Source organism: Pelophylax lessonae, assembly GCF_965119305.1.
Source record: "Pelophylax lessonae genome assembly, chromosome: 8".
Taxonomy (NCBI): Eukaryota; Metazoa; Chordata; class Amphibia; order Anura; family Ranidae; genus Pelophylax; species Pelophylax lessonae.
The window spans coordinates 9,935,024-9,958,245 of NC_138775.1; the positions used below are offsets into that span (position 1 = coordinate 9,935,024).

The following is a 23,222-nucleotide window of genomic DNA, read 5'->3' on the forward strand; positions in this document are numbered from 1 at the left end:
ACAACACTTTTGTGCATCCAGGTGATTTATTTTGCTTGTTATCAGGAAAAATTGGGTATTTATATCTTTGGTAAATGTAATGAATATCCCCTGTTTTTTTATTAGCAAGGCAAAAAACTGGCTCAAAAGAGTAAATAAAATTTTTTTTCAAATGAAGCTTTATATTTCTCTGCAATTTCCATGACCCACCACCAAAATAAATTATTCTACTAATACCAGGTATGAAGATACCATAGCTGTGTGCATTTTTTTTCTTCTTACCCATAGAAGAAAGAAAAAAGTTAATTTTTTAGTGTCAGTGCGAGTGTAAGTGGTCTGTTTATTAAAACATTTTGCTGTGTTAATTCCTTCAGTATTCACATTGCTGTCACAAATAAAAGCATAATGTGTCTAATATGTGTATTTTCTATGACCATCAGCTCCATCTAGCGGCCATAAAATATATATTTTCCTGATTGAGAAATTTCAGGAAAATACTGCATTATGGCCACTAGATGGAGCTAATGATCATTAGAAATAAATATATTGGACACACTATGGCGATTATTTATGACAGTTGTAAGAATGTTTAGGCATTTGCACAGCAGATTTTTAATAAATAGACCCCTTAAACTCGCACTGACGTAAAAAAATTAAACTTTTTTCTTCCTACCTAAATGCTCACACAGTAGTGGAACTACCAGGGTCAAAAAGGTCGCATTTGGGGGAGCCTCAAGGTGGCAGGATGGGGCCCGCTGCAGAACATGTCAGAGGGCTCGGTTCCCACTGCTGCCACCCCAAAGTCATGCGACTTGCTTGCGATTTATTTGGGACTTCCATGTGACTTGCTTGTGGTTTCATTGCAAGTTCCTTGTGATTTGCTTGTGATTTTTGTGATTTAACATTGCAGTCTATGGTACTCAAATCACACCAAAAGTCGTGACCTGAGTTGCGTTGGGCCTCTCTATAGGAGTAAAGGGTCCCGGGATTAGTGAGAAGGGCCCCGGGATTAGTGAGAAGGGCCCCGGGATTAGTGAGAAGGGCCCCGGGATTAGTGAGAAGGGCCCCGGGATTAGTGAGAAGGGCCCTGGGCTCAGAGGAGAGGGCCCTGGGACTCATAAAAAGGGCCCCGGGTCTGAAGGAAATGGCCCTTGAGGTCAGGGGGGGGGGGGGCTTTATGTATTCTTGCACTGGGACTAGAAGATTCTAGTAACACCTCTGCACTGACACCAACACTGACACTGTCCCTAACACTGACACTGTCCCTAACACTGACATTGTCCCTAACACTGACACCAACACTGACACTGTCCCTAACACTGACATAGACACTGGAATTGTCCCTAACACTGACACCAACACTGACACTGTCCCATACACTGACACTGTTCCTAACACTGACACCAACACTGACACTGTTCCTAACACTGACACCAACACTGACACTGTCCCTAACACTGACATTGTCCCTAACACTGACACTGTCCCTAACACTGACATTGTCCCTAACACTGACACCAACACTGACACTGTCCCTAACACTGACACCAACACTGACACTGTTCCTAACACTGTCCCTAACACTGACACTGTCCCTAACACTGACATTGTCCCTAACACTGACACTGTCCCTAACACTGACATTGTCCCTAACACTGACACCAACACTGACACTGTTCCTAACACTGACGCCAACACTGACACTGTCCCTAACACTGACGTAGACACTGGAATTGTCACTGACACTGTCCCATACACTGACACTGTTCCTAACACTGACACCAACACTGACACTGTTCCTAACACTGACACCAACACTGACACTGTCCCAAACACTGACATAGACACTGGAATTGTCCCTAACACTGACACCAACACTGACACTGTCCCTAACACTGACACTGTTTCTAATACTGACACCAACACTGACAATGTCTCTAACACTGACACCAACACTGTCCCTAACACTGACACTGTCCCTAAAACTGACAACAACACTGACTTCAACACTGACACTGTCCCTAACACTGACACCAACACTGACACTGTCCCTAACACTGACACCAACACTGTCCCCAAGACTGACACTGTCCCTAACACTGTCCTCAACACGGACACTGTCCCTAACACTGTCCCCAACACTGACACTGTCCCTAACACTGTCCTCAACACTGTCCCCAACCCTGACACCAACACTGTCCCTAACACTGGCAACAACACTGACACTGTCCCAACACTAAACTATATTGAGCCCTGATCTATTTTATTTACATTTATGTTTGCATCTTTCCTTTGTTTACACAGAATTTTCCATTAGGAAAATAAAAGGATACAATGTATTCTATTCCGAGGAGAAACAATACAGGAGCGAGTTTCACAGTAGTGATTGCTATGATTTTCAGGGCTGTCTTTAATATGGATTGGACCCTGGGCAAACATTTTATTTGGCCCTCTCAAGACCACTTAAAGCGAAATTCCGGGCAAAAAATATAAATTACCTAAAAAATACTCCCGGGACAATCAGGGCAGTGCATTGAAGCAACCATAGCCTCTGAACTGTCCGATGTTTCACTTACCTGTAAGAAGAAATACTTAACTTGAAAATGTCTTGTCCAGGACTTCCATCTCAGGTGTGGACAGCTGAAGCCAGGACGTCCTCTTCGTGTCCTCTTCGGTCCCAGGATGCCCTGCACTGGCCCCGCTCGTCAGTTCCGGGGCAGGTGCATCATCCATGCACAGCTTCTGGGCATGCCCAGAAGCTGTTTAGCAGGGAATGACACGCCCGCCCCGGAAGTGACGAGCGGGGCCGATGCAGGCGCATTGATTCCTGGGAGCGATGATGTTCAGCTCCCAGGAATCAATGCAAGCAGGAAGTGACGGCCGTGTCCGCAGAGGGAGGAAGAGGAAGAAAGGTAAGTATATTTTCTTCAAAATCAAGTTAAGTAAACTAAAAAAAAAAAATCGTGATTATCCAATTGTTCTTCAGGTTAAAGAAAGCAAGCGGATGGGCCATAGTCGTTTTGTAGGGTGGAACTCCACTTTAACTATGTGCAGGCTCAAGGGGCAGCTGCTTTAGGCCTTACAACAATGACTGGGCCCAGGGCAGCTGCCCCTTTTGCCCTGCGTTAAAGACCGCCCTGATGATTGGCTATCACAGTGATCATGTGATCATAAGTACATGACCAGGAGCTGTCAGTGACTCCTCGGCCTCCATGCTGGGGGTGCTCCATGCTTTATTTACCATCATAAAGGGGTGAATGACCCTAAATTCCTTTTGTTTGTATTGATCCTGTTGGGCCGGTTCTCTGTGTTTGTCTTGCTGTGCCCGCTCTTCTGTTTGGACTGCTTTTGGATATTTCTAGGTTGCCTATCATCATCAAAGCCGTGTTTCTCAATGGATGATAGAAATAATAGGATGTCTGTACTCGCGGTACAATCTCGGAGTCCATTGGAGGACACAAGTCCCTCCCCTATTTGCTATCTATCTTTGGATTGCTTGCTACAACTGAGCAAGTGGGAGGGGTTATAAACTCAAGAGGGCTGGCCCTCAGCTTTCCACGTGCCTAGTTGCCTTTTCACATGTAGGTGGCAGTATAACCCTGGGTTACTTATCATTAAAGCTGTGTCCCTCAAAAGTCTCTGAAAATAGTATTTTACAGTGAGTACAAAAATCCTATTATTTTCTGCTGTGTCCAATGAGATTTGAAAATCACAGTCACATGTCTGAAAATAAAGGAATGTATCCTTGTCATAAAGTTTGTGAGTTGAGCCTAAAAATAGAACATGATCATTTCACTATAACATAAAAGTAATAATTAGCTCAATCATGAGATCCGCCAATACAGGTTCTGGCTCCGGCCTAAGGCTGGTATGATAGTCAGGACTTCTGAGAGAGATAAAGAAGGAAAGGTGCAGGAGAACAATGTAACCTTCCTCTGTCCGCACATTCTCCTCTGTGTAATGTCAGGCAGAGGGAAGGGTGAGGAGCTCATCGTTCTGTTCAGTCATTAGAGGTGCTGACAGGACGGTCCATCGATCCCACATACTGGATAATCAGGGACAGACCTTCCATCAGACGCATTATTCCCTCATTACACATCATGTTATCTTCCTTATTCACTCCAACATTACCAGAGATAAATCCGACTTCTTCTATCCATAACACTGGAGCTACAATACCTTCTAGGCGGATTCTATATTCCTCCTGGGAAAGGATTCAACACAACGCTTGGAGAATTTCCTTCCTTTCTCCCACCTTCCTTCCCTCCCTCACTCTTCCTTCCTTCTTTCTGTATTACCTCCCTTCCTCCCTCCCACCTTCCTTCCTTCCCCTTTTCCTTCTTTCCTTCCTCACCTACCAACTAATTCTCTTTCTTTCTTTCTTTCTTTCTTTCCACCCTACCTCTCTTCTTTCCTTCCTTCCTTTTCTCCCTCTTTCCTTCCTCACCTACCAACTAACCTCCTTTCTTTCTTTCTTTCTTTCTTTCTTTCTTTCTTTCTTTCTTTCTTTCTTTCTTTCTTTCTTTCTTTCTTTCTTTCTTTCTTTCTTTCTTTCTTTCTTTCTTTCTTTCTTCCTCCCTTCCTCTTTCCTTCCTCACCTACCAACTAACTTCTCTCTTTCGTCCTTTCCTTCCCCTCCTTCATTTCTTCCTTCCTCCTTGCTTCCTGCTTTCATTGTTTCCCCTTCCCACTTTTTCCTTTCCTTTTTCCTTCCTCTCCTCTTCTATTTTTCTCTCTCTTCCTAATCAGGACAGCCTTTAGAAATTTCCTTTCCCTTCCCTTTCTCTCTTTCCTTCCTTCCTTCCTTTTTCTCTCTTTCTTTCTTTCTTTCTTTCTTTCTTTCTTTCTCTCTTTCTTTCTTTCTTTCTTTCTTTCTTTCTTTCTTTCTTTCTTTCTTTCTTTCTTTCTTTCTTTCTTTCTTTCTTTCTTTCTTTCTTTCTTTCTTTCTTTCTTTCTTTCTCTCTTTCTTTCTTTCTCTCTTTCTTTCTTTCTTTCTCTCTTTCTTTCTTTCTCTCTTTCTCTCTTTCTCCTCTCTTTCTTTCTCTCTTTCTTTCTTCTCTTCCCTTCTCTTCCCTTCCCTTCCTTCCTCTTTTCTTCCTCACCTACCAACTAACTTCTCTCTTTCATCCTTTCCTTCCCCTCCTTCATTTCTTCCTTCCTCCTTGCTTCCTGCCTTCATTGTTTCCCCTTCCCGCTTTTTCCTTTCCTTCCTCTTGTATTTCTCTCTCTCTTCCTAATCAGGACAGCCTTTAGAACTGAACTGAACTTTCCTTTCCTCCTTCATTGTTTCCCCTTCCCACTTTTTCCTTTCCTTTTTCCTTCCTTTCCCTTCCTCTCCTCTTGTATTTCTCTCTCTTCCTAATCAGAGCAGCCTTTAGAAATTTTGGTGCCCCTTACACAGCTTTGGGCCTGACCACCAGGTTACATCCTGTGAATGCATATGATTGGCTGCTAGGACGCATGGCGGTCCTAGCAACCAATAATTTTGACAGCGGTGGCCAGGAGCAGGATGGGAGTCAGGAGCCCGTGCAGTGGGTGGCACCAGCGGGAGTCGGCACTAGTTGTCAGTGCAGGGGAGGTAAGGAATAAAAGAGGAGATGCCAACTTGGAGCCCGGGGCACCCTGAGGGACTGGGCCCCTTGGGACGCCCGGGCCCCCTACATTTGTATGGGCTGTACCCCCTGATGGCGGCCCTGTTCCTAATCATTGTCATGTGTTGTTTATTTCAGCATGCAGGGAGGGGAGCTCTTCACTCGCATCCAGCAGAGAGGTGACCAGGCCTTCACAGAAAGAGGTAAATAAAATTCATCTGATTATTGGTGAAGGGTGAATCCAACCGAAACTGATATTTTATTGTTTGGTGAATTCTGGGGAAGGGGAGGCTGGACTACACAGCAGTAATCAGCACTTGTGCAGAATATGTCTGTCTCCAGGTGGGTGTTGAGGTGGTCGCACTTAATGCTTGGGGCCCAGGGCCAAGTCCTAGGTCCACTTGAAGGACATCAGGATGGTGACAAAAATAGCAATCTTGGATGATGCAGAAAATTGTATTATTAACACCAATGACACATTTTGTGACAACACGTCACTTCCCAGAGGCTTAACTAGAGCTTTAAGGGTCCTGGTGCAAGAAACCATGAAGGGCCCCCCCGGACCCCTGGCCAGGGCCCTTCGCTTTTCCCACTGCATTTTCCCACTTCGGCTCTTCCCACTGATCCTGGGGCCCTTTACTCTTGTTGCGGGGCCCTTTATTACGGTCCCGCAGCGGGACCCTTTCACAAGTTCTGCAGTGCGCCCCCTTCCTGCCATCTTGGGGCCTCCCCACGGGGGGGGGGGGGGTGGAATGCCAGGGCCCGGTCTCCAGTGTGACCTTTGTGATCCTGGAAGTTCACCCACTGGTGTCAGAAGTTTTTATTTTTTTGGTATTTTAATTGTATTATTTTTTTATCATTTTATTTTATTTTTTTACAATGTGACTGACTATGACTCTGTCCATTCAGAAAAGGAAGGAGCTGGTAAATTACATATTTACCGACCCCTTCCTGGTTCTCTATTGTGACACATCCCCTGCAGCAGCCGGCACGAGAGGGGAGGGAGCACAGTAAGGGGGGGGGGGACCAGGGGAGCACACAGGGGCCCAGAGACAGCAGAACACAAGTGAATTGGATAGGAGGAGTGGCGGGGGCAGCATACAGAGGAACCAATCTCCTCCATTTTCCTTCTGCAACTACAGGAGGAAAAAGGAGGACAGTGATTTCTCTACATGCTGCCCCCTTCTATCCAGGTGTACAGGGGAGCCGCACAGGCCCCCTGGAGCATGGGGCCCGGTTACAACTGCAACCCCTGCAACCCTTGTAGTTACGCCCCTGTCACTTCCCCAGATAAGAGATGTGTCAGATATTCTAAAACTGATGAAATACGGAGAAGATACAATAATGGAGGAGGAGAACAACAATGAAATGTCTCCAGACCATAATTAGCAGCGTCAGCGATGAAGAGTGGATAATAACTGAACATAAAGAAAAGTATAGAAATTATGACTAAATAGAAGTATGAAGATCGACAACGACAGCAAAAAAAAAAAACCCAAAAACTTGTTAAAAGGTTTTATGTTTAGTGATGGCAATAAAAATAGTCCAATAGAAGTATTACAACAAAACAAAGTAGGAGGACGAAAAATAGATAAGCTGGTGACAGAGGGTCTCAGAAAATATACAGTGACTTGAAAAAGTATTCACACCCCTTTGAAATTTTCGTCATTTTGTCATGTTACAACCAAAAACGTAAATTTATTTTCTTGGGATTTTATGTGATAGACCGACACAAATTGGCCATAATTGTGAAGTGATAAATGGTTTTCAAATTTTTTTACAAATAAATCTGTGAAAAGTGTGAGGGGGGGGGGGCATTTGTATTCACCCCCCTTTACTCTGATACCCCTAACTAAAATCTAGTAGAACCAATTGGCTTCAGAAGTCACCTGATTAGTAAATAGAGTCCACCTGTGTGTAATTTGATCTCAGTATAAATACAGCTGTTCTGTGAAGCCCTCAGAGGTTTGTTGGAGAACCTTAGTGAACAAACAGATGTATAAAAAATATTGTTTATTACAATAATTTATAAAAGAGGTTCACAATGCATATTTAGATGCGTTACGTCACGGCTTGCAGTGGATGCTCATTGAAGTATATTGAACGTCAATCGAACAAACTCCATTGAACACACTCCAAGTTTGTTCCATTGACGTTCCATATATTTCAATGATCATCCACTGCAAGGCGTGACAGTTTTATTGTTTTGTGTATACATGGTGTACTGTCCATATACTTATGTTTCACATAACACATCTAAATATGCATTGTGAACCTCTTTTTATAAATGATTGTGATAAATAATATTTTTTATACTTCTGTTTGTTCACTAAGGTTCTCCAACAAACCTCTGAGGGCTTCACAGAACAGTTGTATTTATACTGAGATAACATTACACACAGGTGGACTCTATTTACTAATCAGGTGACTTCAGAAGGCAATTGGTTCTACTAGATTTTAGTTAGGGGTATCAGAGTAAAGGGGGGTGAATACATATGCACGCCACACTTTTCACATATTTATTTGTAAAACATTTTGAAAACCATTTATCATTTTCCTTCAGCATCATGAAGGCCAAGGAACACACCAGACAGGTCAGGGATAAAGTTGTGGAGAAGTGTAAAGCAGGGTTAGGTTATAAAAAAATCTCCCAAGCTTTGAAGATCTCACGGAGCGCTGTTCAATCTATCATTGGAAAATGGAAAGAGTACGGCACAACTGCAACCCTACCAAGACATGGCCGTCCACCTAAACTGACCGGCTGGGCCCCTACCAAGACATGGCCGTCCACCTAAACTGACCGGCCGGGCAACCCTACCAAGACATGGGCGTCCACCTAAACTGACCGGCCGGGCCCCTACCAAGACATGGCCGTCCACCTAAACTGACCGGCCGGGCAACCCTACCAAGACATGGCCGTCCACCTAAACTGACCGGCCCGGCAAGGAGAGCATTCATCAGAGAAGCAGCCAAGAGGCTCATGGGAACTCTGGAGGAGCTGCAGAGATCCACAGCTCAGGTGGGAGAATCTGTCCACAGGACAACTATTAGTCGTGCGCTCCACAAATCTGCCCTTTATGGAAGAGTGAGAAGAAGAAAGCCATTGGTGAAAGAAATCTATAAGAAGTCCTGTTTGCAGTTTGGGAGAAGCCATGTGGGGGACACAGCAAACATGTGGAAGAAGGAGATCTGCTCAGATGAGACCAAAATTGAAATTTATGGCCTAAAAGTAAAACGCTATGTGTGGGGGAAAACTAACACTGCACATCACCCTGAACACGCCATCCCCACTGTGAAACATGGTGGTGGCAGCATCATGCTGTGGGGATGCTTTTCTTCAGCAGGGACAGGGAAGCCGGTCAGAGTTGATGGAAAGATGGATGGAGCCAAATACAGGACAATCTTAGAAGAAAACCTGTTAGAGTCTGCAGAAGACTTGAGACTGGGGCGCAGGTTCACCTTCCAGCAGGACAACGACCCGAAACATCCAGCCAGAGCTACAATGGAATGGTTTACATCAAAGCATATTCATGTGTTAGAATGGCCCAGTCACAGTCCAGACCTAAATCACATTGAGAATCTGTGGCAAGACTTGATAATTGCTGTTCACAGACGCTCTCCATCCAATCTGACAGAGCTTGAGATATTTTGAAAACAAGAATGGGCAAAAATGTCCCTCTCTAGATGTGCAAAGCTGGTAGAGACATCCCCAAAAAGACTCCCAGCTGTAATTGCAGGGAAAGGCGGTTCTACAAAGTATTGACTCCGGGGGGTGAATACAAATGCAGCCACACTTTTCACAGATTTATTTATAAAAAATGTTAAAACAATTTATCATTTTCCTTCCACTTCACAATTATGGCCACTTTGTGTCGGTCTATCACATAAAATCCCAATAAAACACATTTACCTTTTTGGTTGTAACATGACAAAATGTGGAACATTTTAAGGGGAGTGAATACTTTTTTAAGGCACTGTTTATAGTGCCAATATTTGGGATGGAAGTACAAAACTATACTTCTGTTTAGTCATGAGTTTGTATTTTTTTTCCAACCACACCAATGTCTATCTCTCAGGGACTGTTTTTTTAAACCCCTGTGCTGAGTTCCCGGGTCTGTACATCCGCTCTGCCCATTATGAGGGGTTCCCACCATCCCTGTGCTGAGTTCCCGGGTCTGTACACCCGCTGTGCCCATTATGAGGGGTTCCCACCATCCCTGTGCTGAGTTCCTGGGTCTCTACACCCGCTGTGCCCATTATGAGGGGTTCCCACCATCCCTGTGCTGAGTTCCCGGGTCTGTACACCTGCTGTGCCCATTATGAGGGGTTCCCACCATCCCTGTGCTGAGTTCCCGGGTCTGTACACCCGCTGTGCCCATTATGAGGGGTTCCCACCATCCCTGTGCTGAGTTCCCGGGTCTGTACACCTGCTGTGCCCATTATGAGGGGTTTAATGCAATGCAGCTCCAGTCAGCTGTTATAAAATTTCGACATCACAAGTAAATAATGGCTTCTCCATAACTAGAGACGCGGAGCGCCTCATGCCTCAGTGGCTTGGTATTGTTGTACATTGGATAAATGGGAATTTTGTATTTTTAGCATTAATGATAATGAAAGCACAACTAGGACAGCCGGTTTTAGATTACTTTTTGAGATAAAATTGAATTTGTGATCCCCCAGAGGCATCGGAGATAATGCGCGACATCGGATTGGCCATACAGCACCTCCACGCTTTGGACATCGCCCACCGAGATGTTAAGGTCAGTAGCTGCGGCCCATCCTCTCCTGCGCTGTGCATTCTGGGTTGTCTGTCCCTGATATTCGTCTTATATTTCTTTGTGTCCCCCCCGCCAGCCTGAAAATCTCCTCTACACCTCCAGGGACCGCAATGCCGAGCTGAAGATCACAGATTTCGGCTTCTCCAAAGAGACGACCATACAGAACGCGCTGCAGACCCCCTGTTACACACCGTACTATGTGGGTGAGTGTGGGGGGGGGGGGGAGAAGCTGACTAGGTCTGCGGGACTGTCCCAGATTCTATAGTCAATTTCTGTGTCTTGTTTGGATTCAATATGTGGTGCAGATTGTCCCGTGTTCAGCCAATGGATGCCTAGAGTCCTTGGTTGCTATGGTGCAGGCGGCTCAGGCCTGCGACCGGCCACTGCTATGACCTGCTACACCTGCACCTCCTCCAGCTGCCTCCTCAGCCATTGGCTTCTGCACTCTATTAGTACTTCTTACTCCTGCATGCTGTGTCATAATTACTCCTGACTCCTGCACTCTGTACATTACTTACGCCTGACCCCTGCACTCTGTACATTACTTACGCCTGACCCCTGCACTCTGTACATTACTTACGCCTGACCCCTGCACTCTGTACATTACTTACGCCTGACCCCTGCACTCTGTACATTACTTACGCCTGACCCCTGCACTCTGTTACTACTTCTTACTCCTGCATGCTGTGTCCTAATTACTCCTGACCCATGCACTTTGTACATTACTTACGCATGACCCCCTGCACTCTGTTACTACTTCTTCCACCCGCATGCTGTGTCTTAATGACTCCTGACACCTGCACTCTGTTACTTACTCCTGACCCATGTACATTACTTACGCCTGACCCCCTGAACTCTGTTACTACTTCTTACTCCCGCATGCTGTGTCTTAATAACTGCTGACCCCTGCACTCTGTGAATTACTTACTCCTGTTTTCTGCACTCTGTGCATTACTTACTCCTTACCCCTGCCATCTGTGCATTACTTACTCCTGACGCTTGCACTCTGTGCATTACTACTCCTGACTCTTGCACTCTGTGCATTACTACTCCTGACCCCTGCGCACTGTGCATTACTTACTCCCGATCCCTGCACTCTGTTACTTACTTCTGACCCCTGCACTCTGTGTGTTACTTGCTCCTGACCCCTTCATTTTGGTATATGCTCCTGACTTCTGTGTTCTGTTACTAGTACTATTCCATACTCCTGCTTTCTGTGTGCTACCTCTCCTGACCCCTGCGCTCTGGGCATTACTTGCTCCAGACCCCTGCACTCTTCTTACTTTCTCCTGACCTCTGCATTCTGTCACTACTCCTTACCCCTGCATGCTGTGTGTTACTCCTGATCCCTGCAATCTGTGCATTACTTATTCATGACCTCTGCACTCTGTTACTTACTCCTGACCCCTGCACTCTGGTATATGCTTCTTACCGCTGCATTCTGTTACTAGTCCATACACTGGCATTCTGTATGTTACTTACTCCTGACCCCTGCACTCTGTGCATTACTTTCTCCTGACCCCCTGCACTCTGTTACTTTCTAATGTTTACCCTGTTACTCCTGATCCTGCAGTCTGTGTGTTACTACTCCTGACCCCTGCACTCTGGGCATTACTTGCTCCTGACCCCTACACTCTGGTACTTGCTCCTGACCTCTGCATTCTGTTACTACTCCTTATTTCTGCACAGATTGCAGGGATTGGGAGTAAGTAACTCACTCCCGATCCCTGCAATCTGTGCATTACTTATTCATCACCTCTGCATTCTGTTACTTACTCTCGACTTCTGCACTTAGTTACTTACTTCTGACCCCTGCACTCTGTGTGTTACTTACTCCTGACCTTTGCACTCTGTTACTTGCCCGTGACCCCTGCCCTCTGGTATATGCTTCTGACCTCTGCATTCTGTTACTACTCCATAAGCCTGCACTCTGTGTGTTGCATATACCTGATCCCTACATACTGTGTGCTACTTACTCCTGACCCCTGCACATCTGTTTGATAATCATCCCTGCCCTAAATAAAGCCAGAAGCGAGAAGCACATTGCCACTTCTGGTTATGGAGCTGTCATTCCCCGGCTATTGCTGTATATTGTGACTTGTCAGGAATTGCTTCATTCAGACTTGTAAAGCTCCATCCACACAGCTGGGCTCCTCCATCCTCACCTCTGCATTTCCTCTCTTCTTCCCACAGCTCCGGAGGTTCTGGGCCCTGAAAAATACGACAAGTCGTGTGATATGTGGTCACTGGGGGTCATTATGTATATTCTGTGAGTATAAAGATGTCTTTGGATTCTACTTATCATTGCTCTGCTTCTCACACTTCAACAACTTTACTTCTAAATAACAATATGGTCAAAAGTATGTGCACCCCCCCCCCCCCCCATCCTCCTCCAAAGTTTAAGTGTCTCCAGTGAAGGTTCCTGGTAATCCTCCATCATACAAAGACATTGTAGACAATTGTGCTCTTCCAACCTTGTGGTCACAGTTTGGTGAAGACTCTTTTCTGTTCCACCATGACTGCCCCCCCCCCCCCCATTGTACTAAACCAGCTCCGTAAAGACATGGCGTGGAGGAACACAAGTGTCCTGTACAGAGTCCTGACCTCATCCCTACTGATCACTTTGGGATGAATTGGAATGCTGATGATGGGGCCTAATGTGAGTGCCCAATGTGATTACTGATGTGTGAGCCAGCCAAATTTTTTTTTTTTTTTTTGGAGTCCAACTTGTGGTCTGATGTGTGAGGCAGGTCTTATTTTGGTGCCCAATGTGAGGCTTGATATGGGAGCCAGGTATTTTTATTTTTTTTGGTACCCAATGTGAGGCCTGATGTGTGAGCTAGGTCTTTATTTTTTATTTTTTTTTTCGGTGCCCAATGCAAGGCCTGATTTTTGAGGCAGGTCTCATATATTTTTTTTGGTGCCCAATGTGAGGCTTAACGTGTGAGCCAGGTCTTTTTTTTTTTTTTTTTTATGGTGCCCAATGTGAGGCCTGATGTGTGAGCTAGGTCTTTTTTTTTTTTTTTTTTGGTGCCCAACATATGGCCTGATGTGTGAGCTAGGTCTTTATTTTTTATTTTTTTTTTTCTGTGCCCAATGCAATGCCTGATTTTTGAGGCCGGTCTTATATATATATTTTTTTTTTGGTGCCCAATATGAGGCCTGATGTGTGAGGCAGGTCTTTTTTTTCGGTGCCCAAAGCAAGGCCTGATGTGTGAGCCTGGTCTTCCCATCCAATATCAGTACCTGACCTCACAAATGGCCACAAATTCCCACAGACACCCTCCAATATATCATAGAAAGCCTCCTCAGAAGGGTGGAGGATGTTATAGACACAAATGGGGGGGGGGGGGTCAATTCCATCTTAACAGTCATGGTTTTGGAATGGGTTCGCCAACAAGTTCATAGAGGTTTGATGGTCAGGGGTTCACAGAGTTTTGGCCATATAGTAAGAACCCCATTATAGATGATCTCCATTGTACTTTGTTATGTACAGTATAATATATTATTGTATTATCATACTGGGTTCTGGTGGAGCCCGATGCGCCTTCCCCTCAATCTTGCACAGTTGCAGCTCCTCTCCTGGACTGAAACGGCTTCCTCTGATTTCACTGCACACTGTGAGCTTCTCACCATGTGTATTAGAAGCTTCTGCAAGTCAGATTTTCTGACATATGTATCTTATAGGCCCCTCCCATCAGCCATGATCTGCCTGCATTGCATAGAGAATCACAGAGACCAGGTGATGACATCACTGGGTCTAAAAGAAGTTATGTAATTGAAAACATCTTTTATTTAAAAATGTATTTAGCATTTCATTTTGATGAGGAGGAGGGGAAGACAGGGAAGGTGACATAGAAGCAGATTAATCTTCAGCTTTAATTCCTCCTTTGTTGCTATATATTGGTAAAGGTGAAATTAATTCTGGGCTGCCAACAGTTTTCCGCACGTCCTCTTCTCTGCATTCACGTTATGATCATCCAGATGGTTGTCATTGTTATCCGTGAGAAGCGCTGTCATCGGTTACACAAACGTTTTCAGCTCCTTCTGTTCATAAATTCTGGATCTCTTTGTCTCTTCCTCTCTAAAGACTGTGTGGATATCCCCCCTTCTACTCCAACACCGGCCAGGCCATCTCCCCCGGGATGAAGAAGAGGATCAGGATGGGGCAGTACGAGTTCCCAGCGCCTGAGTGGAATGACGTCTCAGAGGAAGGTACAGAAGGGTTAATAAGGGGTTAACGAACAATACAATATACAGTATCTCACAAAAGTGAGTACACCCCTCACATTTCTGTAAATATTTTATTCTGTCTTTTCATGTGACAACACTGAAGAAATGACACTTTGCTACAATGTAAAGTAGTGAGTGTACAGCTTGTATAACAGTGTAAATTTGCTGTCCCCTCAAAACAACTCAACACACAGCCATTAATGTCTAAACTGCTTGCAACAAAAGTGAGTACACCCCTAAGTGACAATGCCCAAATTGGACCCAATTAGCCATTTTCCCTCACCGGTGTCATGTGACTCGTTAGTGTTAGAAGGTCTCAGGTGTGAATGGGGAGCAGGTGTGTTAAATTTGGTGTTATCGCTCTCACTCTCTCATACTGGTCACTGGAAGTTCAACATGGCACCTCATGGCAAAGAACTCTCTGAGGATCTGAAAAAAAGAATTGTTGCTCTACATAAAGATGGCCTGGGCTATAAGAAGATTGCCAAGACCCTGAAACTGAGCTGCAGCACGGTGGCCTAGACCATACAGTGGTTTAACAGGACAGGTTCCACTCAGAACAGGCCTCGCCATGGTCAACCAAAGAAGTTGAGTGCACGTGCTCAGCGTCATATCCAGAGGTTGTCTTTGGGAAATAGACGTATGAGTGCTGCCAGCATTGCTGCAGAGGTTGAAGGGGTGGGGGAGGGGTCAGCCTGTCAGTGCTCAGACCATACGCCGCACACTGCATCAAATTGGTCTGCATGGCTGTCATCCCAGAAGGAAGCCTCTTCTAAAGATGATGCACAAGAAAGCCTGCAAACAGTTTGCTGAAGACAAGCAGACTAAGGACATGGATTACTGGAACCATCTCCTGTGCTCTGATGAGACCAAGATAAACTTATTTGGTCCAGATGGTGTCAAGCGTGTGTGGGGGCAACCAGGTGAGGAGTACAAAGACAAGTGTGTCTTGCCTACAGTCAGGCATGGTGGTGGGAGTGTCATGGTCTGGGGCTGCATGAGTGCTGCCGGCACTGGGGAGCTACAGTTCATTGAGGGAACCATGAATGCCAACATGTACTGTGACATACTGAAGCAGAGCATGATCCCCTCCCTTCAGAGACTGGGCTGCAGGGCAGTATTCCAACATGATAAGGACCCCAAACACCTCCAAGACAACCACTGCCTTACGATAAGAGGGTGAAGGTGATGAACTGGCCAAGCATGTTTCCAGACCTAAACCCTATTGAGCATCTGTGGGGCATCTTCAAACAGAAGGTGGAGGAGCGCAAGATCTCTAACATCCACCAGCTCTGTGATGTCCTCATGGAGGAGGGGAAGAGGACTCCAGTGACAGCCTGTGAAGCTCTGGTGAACTCCATGCCCAAGAGGGCTAAAGCAGTGCTGGAAAATAATGGCGGCCACACAAAATATTGACACTTTGGGCCCAATTTGGACATTGTCACTTAGGGGTGCACTCACTTTTGTTGCCAGCGGTTTAGGCATTAATGGCTGTGTGTTGAGTTATTTTGAGGGGACAGCAAATTTACACTGTTATACAAGCTGTACACTCACTACTTTACATTGTAGCAAAGTGTCATTTCTTCCGTGTTGTCACATGAAAAGATAGAATAAAATATTTACAAAAATATGAGGGGTGTACTTACTTTTGTGAAATACTGTTTTCAATGGGGATACATTTCTGCGCATTTTACAATGTAAAAATGCTTCTAAACACAAACTCCGCTAAATGCACATAAACGCGGCAAAACAGACGTTTTTAACCGTTGGTTACAGCTGTCAAGTTCCAGTGTTCAGGAGAGGTTTTTCGAACGTCCCGTTTACATGAGGCCTTAGGGTCCTTTCACACCTGTCCGTTCCACCGATGGACTCCATTATGCTCAGCGGGGGAATCGATCCGCCGATCCCCACTGAGCAGGCGGATGACAGCTCCATCTCCGCTCTGTGTTTTTTTTTTTCTAGTTTTCTATGGAGTGGGGAAGGCCCGGAACCCCCATTAGGTTATTAATGAGAGAGAGATTCCCCCTCACTTCCTGTCAGCAGGACAGGAAATGATAGAAATCTTTCTAACTGAGCCCCGGATAGCAATAAAAACCTGACAGGGGATCCTCTGGCTTTTGGCTACTTTAATAAGCAAACATTTCTGGTGCCCCTCCCTAATCCGGTGGTTTTGTTCCCTGACAGCTAAACAGATGATCCAACATCTCCTGCGGACGGACCCGACGGAGCGGATGACGATCACGCAGTTCATGAACCACTCTTGGATCAACGTAAGCAAAAATTCTATTATATTGGGCCAATGTAAATTATATGGGGGGGGGGGGGGGAGGGGGGTTCAATCCCGGCCAGTCTCTGTATTAGTGCATTCCTCCAAGTACTGGGAGGAAGGAGGCTCCACCTACAGGCAGTGAGATGTAAGTGTCCCTTTCCATCTACCTCTCCATTTCAACACATCTGTATTTTCTTTGTGTGCAGCAATCTATGGCCGTCCCGCAGACCCCCCTACACACGGCTCGGGTACTGCAGGAGGATAAGGAGCACTGGGATGAGGTGAAGGTAAGAGAACAAAACTTTACACCTAATGCTGCCCATCACTCAATACATTCCAATGAGACCACATCTGCATTGCACCGATCTTCTTCCTCATCTTTCCTGTCCTCCTTCTGTTCTATGCTCCCCCCATTCTCTCCACCTCCCCTCCCCCCACCCCTATTTCTCATTTTCTCTCTCTCCTCGTTCACCCCCTTTGTCTTCTCCTTTTTTCTACATACCCCCCCTAACAACCCCCCCCCCATCTTTATTTTCCCCTCATTCCCCTGTCTTTCTCCTCTCCTCGCTCACTTTTCTCTTTTCTCTCCCTCCCTCCCTCTCTTGCTGTCTCCCCCTTTTCTCTCTCTCTCTCTCTCTCTCTCCCTCTCTGCCCCCCCCCTCCCTCTCTCTCCCCCTCCCTCTCTCTCTCTCCCCCCACTCTCTTTTCCTCCCTCTCCCTCCCTCCCTAACTCTCCCTCCTCTCTTCACTGCCCCCTCCCTCTCTCCTCCTTCTGTCCACTCTCCCCCCTCCCTCTCCTTCCCCTCTCCCTCTCCCCCCTCTCGCCTTCTCTCTTCTCTCTGTCTATTCCCCCTCTCTATCTCCCTCTCTCCCTCTCCCCCTCCCCATCTCTCTCTCCCCTTCTCCCTCTCTCTCACTCCCTCCCCTCTCTCTTTCTCCTCTCTCTCTCTCTCTTTTCCCCCCTCTCCCTCTCCCCCCCCTCTCCTCCCCCCCCCCCTTTCCTTCTCTCTGTCTATTCCTCCTCTCTCTCTCTCTCTCTCCCCCCTCTCTCTTCCCCCTCCCTCCTTTCTCTCTCTCCCTCTCTCACCCTTCCACTCTATCTTTATTTTCTCTCTCTCACCCCTCGCTTTCTCCCTCCCCCTCTCTCTCCCCCTCCTCCTCTCCCCTCCCCTCCCCCTTTCTCTCACTCTCTTTCTCCCCCTTTCTCTCACTCTCCTCTCTCCTTTCTCTCACTCTCTCTCTCTATTTCCCCCACTCTCCCTCCCTCTCTATCCCCCCCCCCCACTCCCTCTCTCTCCCCCTCCTCCTTCTCTCTCTCTCTCTTCCTCTCTCTATATCCCCCCACTCTCCCTCCATCTCCCTCTTCCCTTCTCCACTCTCCCTCCCTCTCCTTTCCCCCACCTTCTCTCTCTCTCCCCCACTCCCTCCCCTCTCCCTCTCCCCCTCTCTCCTTCTCTCTCTGTCTATTCCCCCTCTCTATCTCCCTCTCCCCCTCCCCATCTCTCTCTCCCCCTTCTCCCTCTCTCTCACTCCCTCCCCTCTCTCTTTCTCCCCTCTCTCTCTCTTTTCCCCCTCTCCCTCTCCTTCTCTCTGTCTATTCCTCCCCTCTCTCTCTCTCCCCCCTCTCTCTTTCCCCTCCCTCCCTTTCTCTCTCTCCCTCTCTCACTCCTCCACTCTATCTTTATTGTCTCTCTCTCCACCCCCTCCATCTCCCTCTCTCTCTCTCACCCCCTCTCTCTCTCCCCCTCTCCCTCTCTTTCTCCCCTCTCTCTCTCTCTCTCTCTCTCTCTCTCTCTCTCTCTCTCTCTCTCTCTCTCTCTCTCTCCCCCCTCTCCCTCTCTCTCCCCTCTCCCCCTCTCACTAATTTTCTCTTCTCTGTCCCCAGGAGGAGATGACGAGTGCTCTGGCCACGATGAGAGTTGATTACGACCAAGTGAAGATCAAAGATCTCAACTCGTCCACTAACAGACTACTCAACAAGCGGCGCAAGAAACAAACGGATGGCTCTTCCCCTGCCTGTAACAACCAATGAGGACTGTACATAGGGCAGAGAGCTCCGCGGGGGCGTGTCCTGTGCCGCCCGGAGTTGTCGTGTTCTTTTTATTATGATTGTTAAGTTTATCTGTAGTATAATTCCGGCACCCTGCTGTGTGTACATACATATACGTATTTATGGAGCCGAGCCCTGTGTGCGCCTCGTCACTTCTCCGCGACATTCTGAATGTGGCTGCAAATGCCATTTAAAGGACCAGTAAACAAATATTTTTACCAGGTTTATGTAAAAGAATATATAATTTCAGCAGAGAATCTGCACAGAGGATATATTGTGGGAATGCTGACTTCCTGTGACCCAATAGAAAAGACCTGCCAGCTTTTATAAGGTGCCTTCTTCTGTCTAACATGGCGGCTCACCATGACGACTGCGCCGCCGTCATATACCGGGCCTTTATATATGGTGAACCACATTTTCTGTTCTGGATGTAAGAAGTCACAGAAGAAATACAGAGCCTGCCACTCCTTCCATGGGGAGATTTCACCCAACTTCCTGTCCCTGTGACCCCAGTGTCCCCATTTTCACCCAGACAGACAGTAATCCCAACCTGAATGGGATACAGACCCTCCCCCATTTTATTGAAAAGACAGTGTCCCCGATGAAGTGGTTTCTTTTCACTTCCTGTCTCAACAGGAAGTGAAAAAAAAAACATTTCTCCAGTGGGACTCTCCTCTCAATAAAAACCTTTTAGAGCAGGGAGATGCAAACTGTGGCCCTCCAGATGTTGCAAAACTACAAGTCCCATGAGGCATAGCAAGACTGTGACAGCCACAGACATGACACCCAGTGGCAGAGGCATGATGGGACTTGTAGTTTTGCAACAGCTGGAGGGACACAGTTTGCATATCCCTGTTTTAGAAGTTCTAACCCCCACCCCACCCTCATTCTGTACATGTAGACAAAGTTCTAGCTTTTAAATTGCAACACTAAACAAGCGCGGGAACGTCTGATATCGCTGCTCTGCTTTTAAAGGCATTTGAGTTTTTATTTGAGCTTAACCCCTTAAGCCCCGGAAGATTTTACCCCCTTCCTGACCAGGGCCTATTTTGCGATTCGGCACTGCGTGACTTTAATGGACAATTGCGCGGTCGTGCGAAGCCGTACCCAAATGAAATTAATGTCCTTTTTTTCCCACAAACAGAGCTTTCTTTTGGTGGTATTTGATCACCTGTGCGATATTTATTTTTTGCGCTATAAACAAAAAAAGAGCGACAATTCTGAAAAAATAACACTGTTTTTCACATTTTTTTATATGAAATTCCCCAAAAAAAAATGTAAAAATCAAAATTTTTTTAACATTTTAGGCCAATTTGTTTTCTGCTACATATGTTTGGTAAAAAAAAATCGCAATAAGCGTATTTTGATTGGTTTGCGCAAAAGTTATCGCGTTTACTAACTAAGGGAAAGATTTATGTCATTTTTATTGTTTTTTTTTTAACTAGTAATGGCGGCGATCTGCGATTTTTTTTTTTTTTTTTGCGGGACTGCGACATTGCGGCAGACAGATCGGACCCCTAACTGACATTTTTGACACTTTTTGGGGGTACCAGTGACATTACTACAGTAATCAGTGCTATAAATATGCACTGTTACTGTAAAAATTACACTGGCAGGGAAGGGGTTAAATTTATTAGAGATCCAGGGGTTAAGTGTGTCCCTAGGGGCGTGATTCTAACTGTCAAGGGGTGTGGCTTTTGATGTAATCACAGAGACATACGATCCTACATAGCAGGATCGTATGATCTCTGCTGTTACACCAGGGGGAATGACAGATGGCTTTGTTTACATCAGCCGCCTGCCTTTCTCCCTCTCCAGCGGGAGATCGAGAGTGACCGGCGGACATCGGACCCGCCGGTCACTCGCGCGGGGATGCCCGTGAACGAGCGGGGGCGGGAGTGCGCCTCCGGCGGCGCGCGCTCGCCCCCTACAGGCTCCTGGACGAGTGACGTAGGAGGGGCAGACTGCAGCAGTAAATGTACTTGCGGCAGTTGGCAAGTGGTTAACCACTGTACAAACAAAACAAAAAGCTGGAACAGAGCCATCTTACCGAATGGGCACGCTGGGAAAATTCCCTGGGGGCCCCACTTGCTGGGAGGACCCCACCTGCCCAGCGACCCAGCCCCAGCCAAGCATTAGTCCCGATTCCCGTGTGCATCCAGCTGTCGAACTTAGCAGGTGGCAAGCGCCTGTCGGTCCTGCGCTGCTGTCAGGCCACTTGGGCGGTGGTGGGGGAGCCCACAACTGCAGGAATGCCTGTCCACCTCCATGGGAACAGGCGCACACAGGACAGTCGGGTCTGACTCCAGTCAGTCAAACTTGGAAGCTGTCATTAGCCTGGCACTGCTGTACCAATAAATATCGCCTTATCAATAATTTGCATTTTTATTCTTGTGGGTGATTGTGTAGGCGGCGCCCCAGTGCACTGCATTGCCCTTTATTGCTCTTAGAGCCGGTTCACACTGGGGCGACTTGTCAGGCAACCTGGTCGCCTGACAAGTCGCCGTGGGTCGCCTGCCATAGATTAGCACAGGATCGGTACTAATAGGAGCGACACAAGTCGCTCCGACTTAGAAAAAGGGTCCTGTACTACTTTGGGGCGACCTGGAGCGACCTGCATTGAATTCAATGATATGCAGTCTGTGCATGCCGCTCCGAGGCAGAGGCGTAACTAGAACCTTCAGGGCCCCGATGCAAGAAACCACGAAGGGCCCCCCAAAGGCCCTTCCCTTCAAGCCCGGGGCTTTTCCCACTAATCCTGGGGCTCTTTACTCTCGTTGCATGGCCTTTTATTACGGTCCCGCAGCAGGATCCTTTCAGAAGTTCTGCAGTGGGCACCCTTCCTGCAATCTTGGGGCCTCTCCACAGTGGTGCAATGCCAGGGCCCGGTTGCAAGTGTGACCTTTGAGATCCTGGAAGTTCACCCACTGGTTTGCTACTGGGCCCCCTGGAGCATGGGGCCCGGTAGCAATTGCAACCCCTGCAACCCCTGTAGTTACGCCCCTGCTCCGAGGTCTGGGTGCGCTGTGCACCGCGACCTCACAGGTCACCCCGGCAAGTCGGGTCGCTCCTATGTGAACCGGCTCTGAAGATGGCATTGAGCTGGAACAAACATTTTTGTGTGTTTTCACACGTTTTCAAGCTTTTTGGGGCACTGACTCCTCTCAAAAACTCTAGTTGGGGGTTCTGCCTATAGGAGCATATGCCTGAGAAAGCCATTGGCCACGTTGGCTAACATGGAGGGGAGTTTCCAAGCAGAAAAAAAAAAAGTCCTCATTCACACGGGGTGTGGAAAAAAGGAGCTGCAAAACCAGAAAGCAGCTGTAAAAATGCGCTTTTAGAAGCGTGTTGCATTGGCGTTAATTCGCGTTTAGCCACGTTTAGCAGCGTTCGCGTTTAGCATCCTCTCTCTGCCCTCTTTTCCACTCTCAAATCCAACTACTACAGCTTAAAGCGTAACTCCACTTTTTATACATATATAGTAGGCTGCGCTTAATCCAGGCTATATTAACCCCCTTAACCACTTCTGGGCCAGAAGATTTTCCCCCTTAACCACTTGCCGACCGCTCACATTGAGGCTACTGCGGCAAAGTGGCTCGTTATCGTCCAGCGACGTAGACCTATGTCGCTGGACTCCTCCCCTTGTGGGCGGCGCTCGCGCGCCGCCGGAGGCTCGCTCCCGCTGTATTCAGACACAGCGGGAGTCAGGCCAGGGGAGGAGAGGCGGTGATCACCGCCGCTCTTCCCCGATCGTCGGGGATCGAGTGAGGAGATCCGCCCGCTTGTGTAAACAAAGCAGGCGGATCTCCTATGTGACAAACAGTCACAGATTACAGGATTCAGCATAGCTGAACCTGCAATCTGTGTCTGTGTCACACAATCCCCTCCCCCCACACACGTTAGTAAGCACCAGACATATATTTAACCCCTTGATCACCAATAAAGTTAACCCCTTCCCTGCCAGTGTCATTATTACAGTAACAGTGCATATGTATAGCACCGATTACTGTAGTAATGTCATTGGTACCCCCAAAAGTGTCAGTCAAGGGTCCGATCTGTCCGCCGCAATGTCGCAGTCCCGCAAAAAAACACAGATCACAGCCAGATCGTCGCCATTACTAGTTAAAAAAAAAACAATAAAAATTTGTAAATTTTCCGTAGTTAGTAGCTGTGATAACTTTTGCGCAAACCAATCAAAATACGCTTATTGTGATTTTTTTTTACCAAACATATGTAGCATAAAACAAATTGGCCTAAAATGTTTAAAAATTTTGATTTTTACATTTTTTTGGGGGGGAATTTCATATAAAAAAATTTGAAAA

The 23,222-nt window shown here is 46.9% G+C and overlaps 1 protein-coding gene across 1 annotated transcript in view; it reads left to right on the plus strand.

Annotated features, from left to right (window-relative positions):
* MAPKAPK3 (MAPK activated protein kinase 3) overlaps positions 1-19,032 on the plus strand; it is a 73,183-nt gene extending 54,151 nt beyond the window's left edge. The window contains exons 3-10 of the mRNA XM_082265834.1: positions 5,709-5,773; positions 10,251-10,330; positions 10,425-10,551; positions 12,542-12,617; positions 14,439-14,563; positions 16,766-16,851; positions 17,057-17,137; positions 18,736-19,032. Coding sequence (XP_082121960.1) covers positions 5,709-5,773; positions 10,251-10,330; positions 10,425-10,551; positions 12,542-12,617; positions 14,439-14,563; positions 16,766-16,851; positions 17,057-17,137; positions 18,736-18,882 — 787 coding nt within the window. The 3' untranslated portion in view covers positions 18,883-19,032. The remainder of the gene's footprint in view (positions 1-5,708; positions 5,774-10,250; positions 10,331-10,424; positions 10,552-12,541; positions 12,618-14,438; positions 14,564-16,765; positions 16,852-17,056; positions 17,138-18,735) is intronic.
* The last annotated feature ends 4,190 nt before the right edge of the window (positions 19,033-23,222 follow it).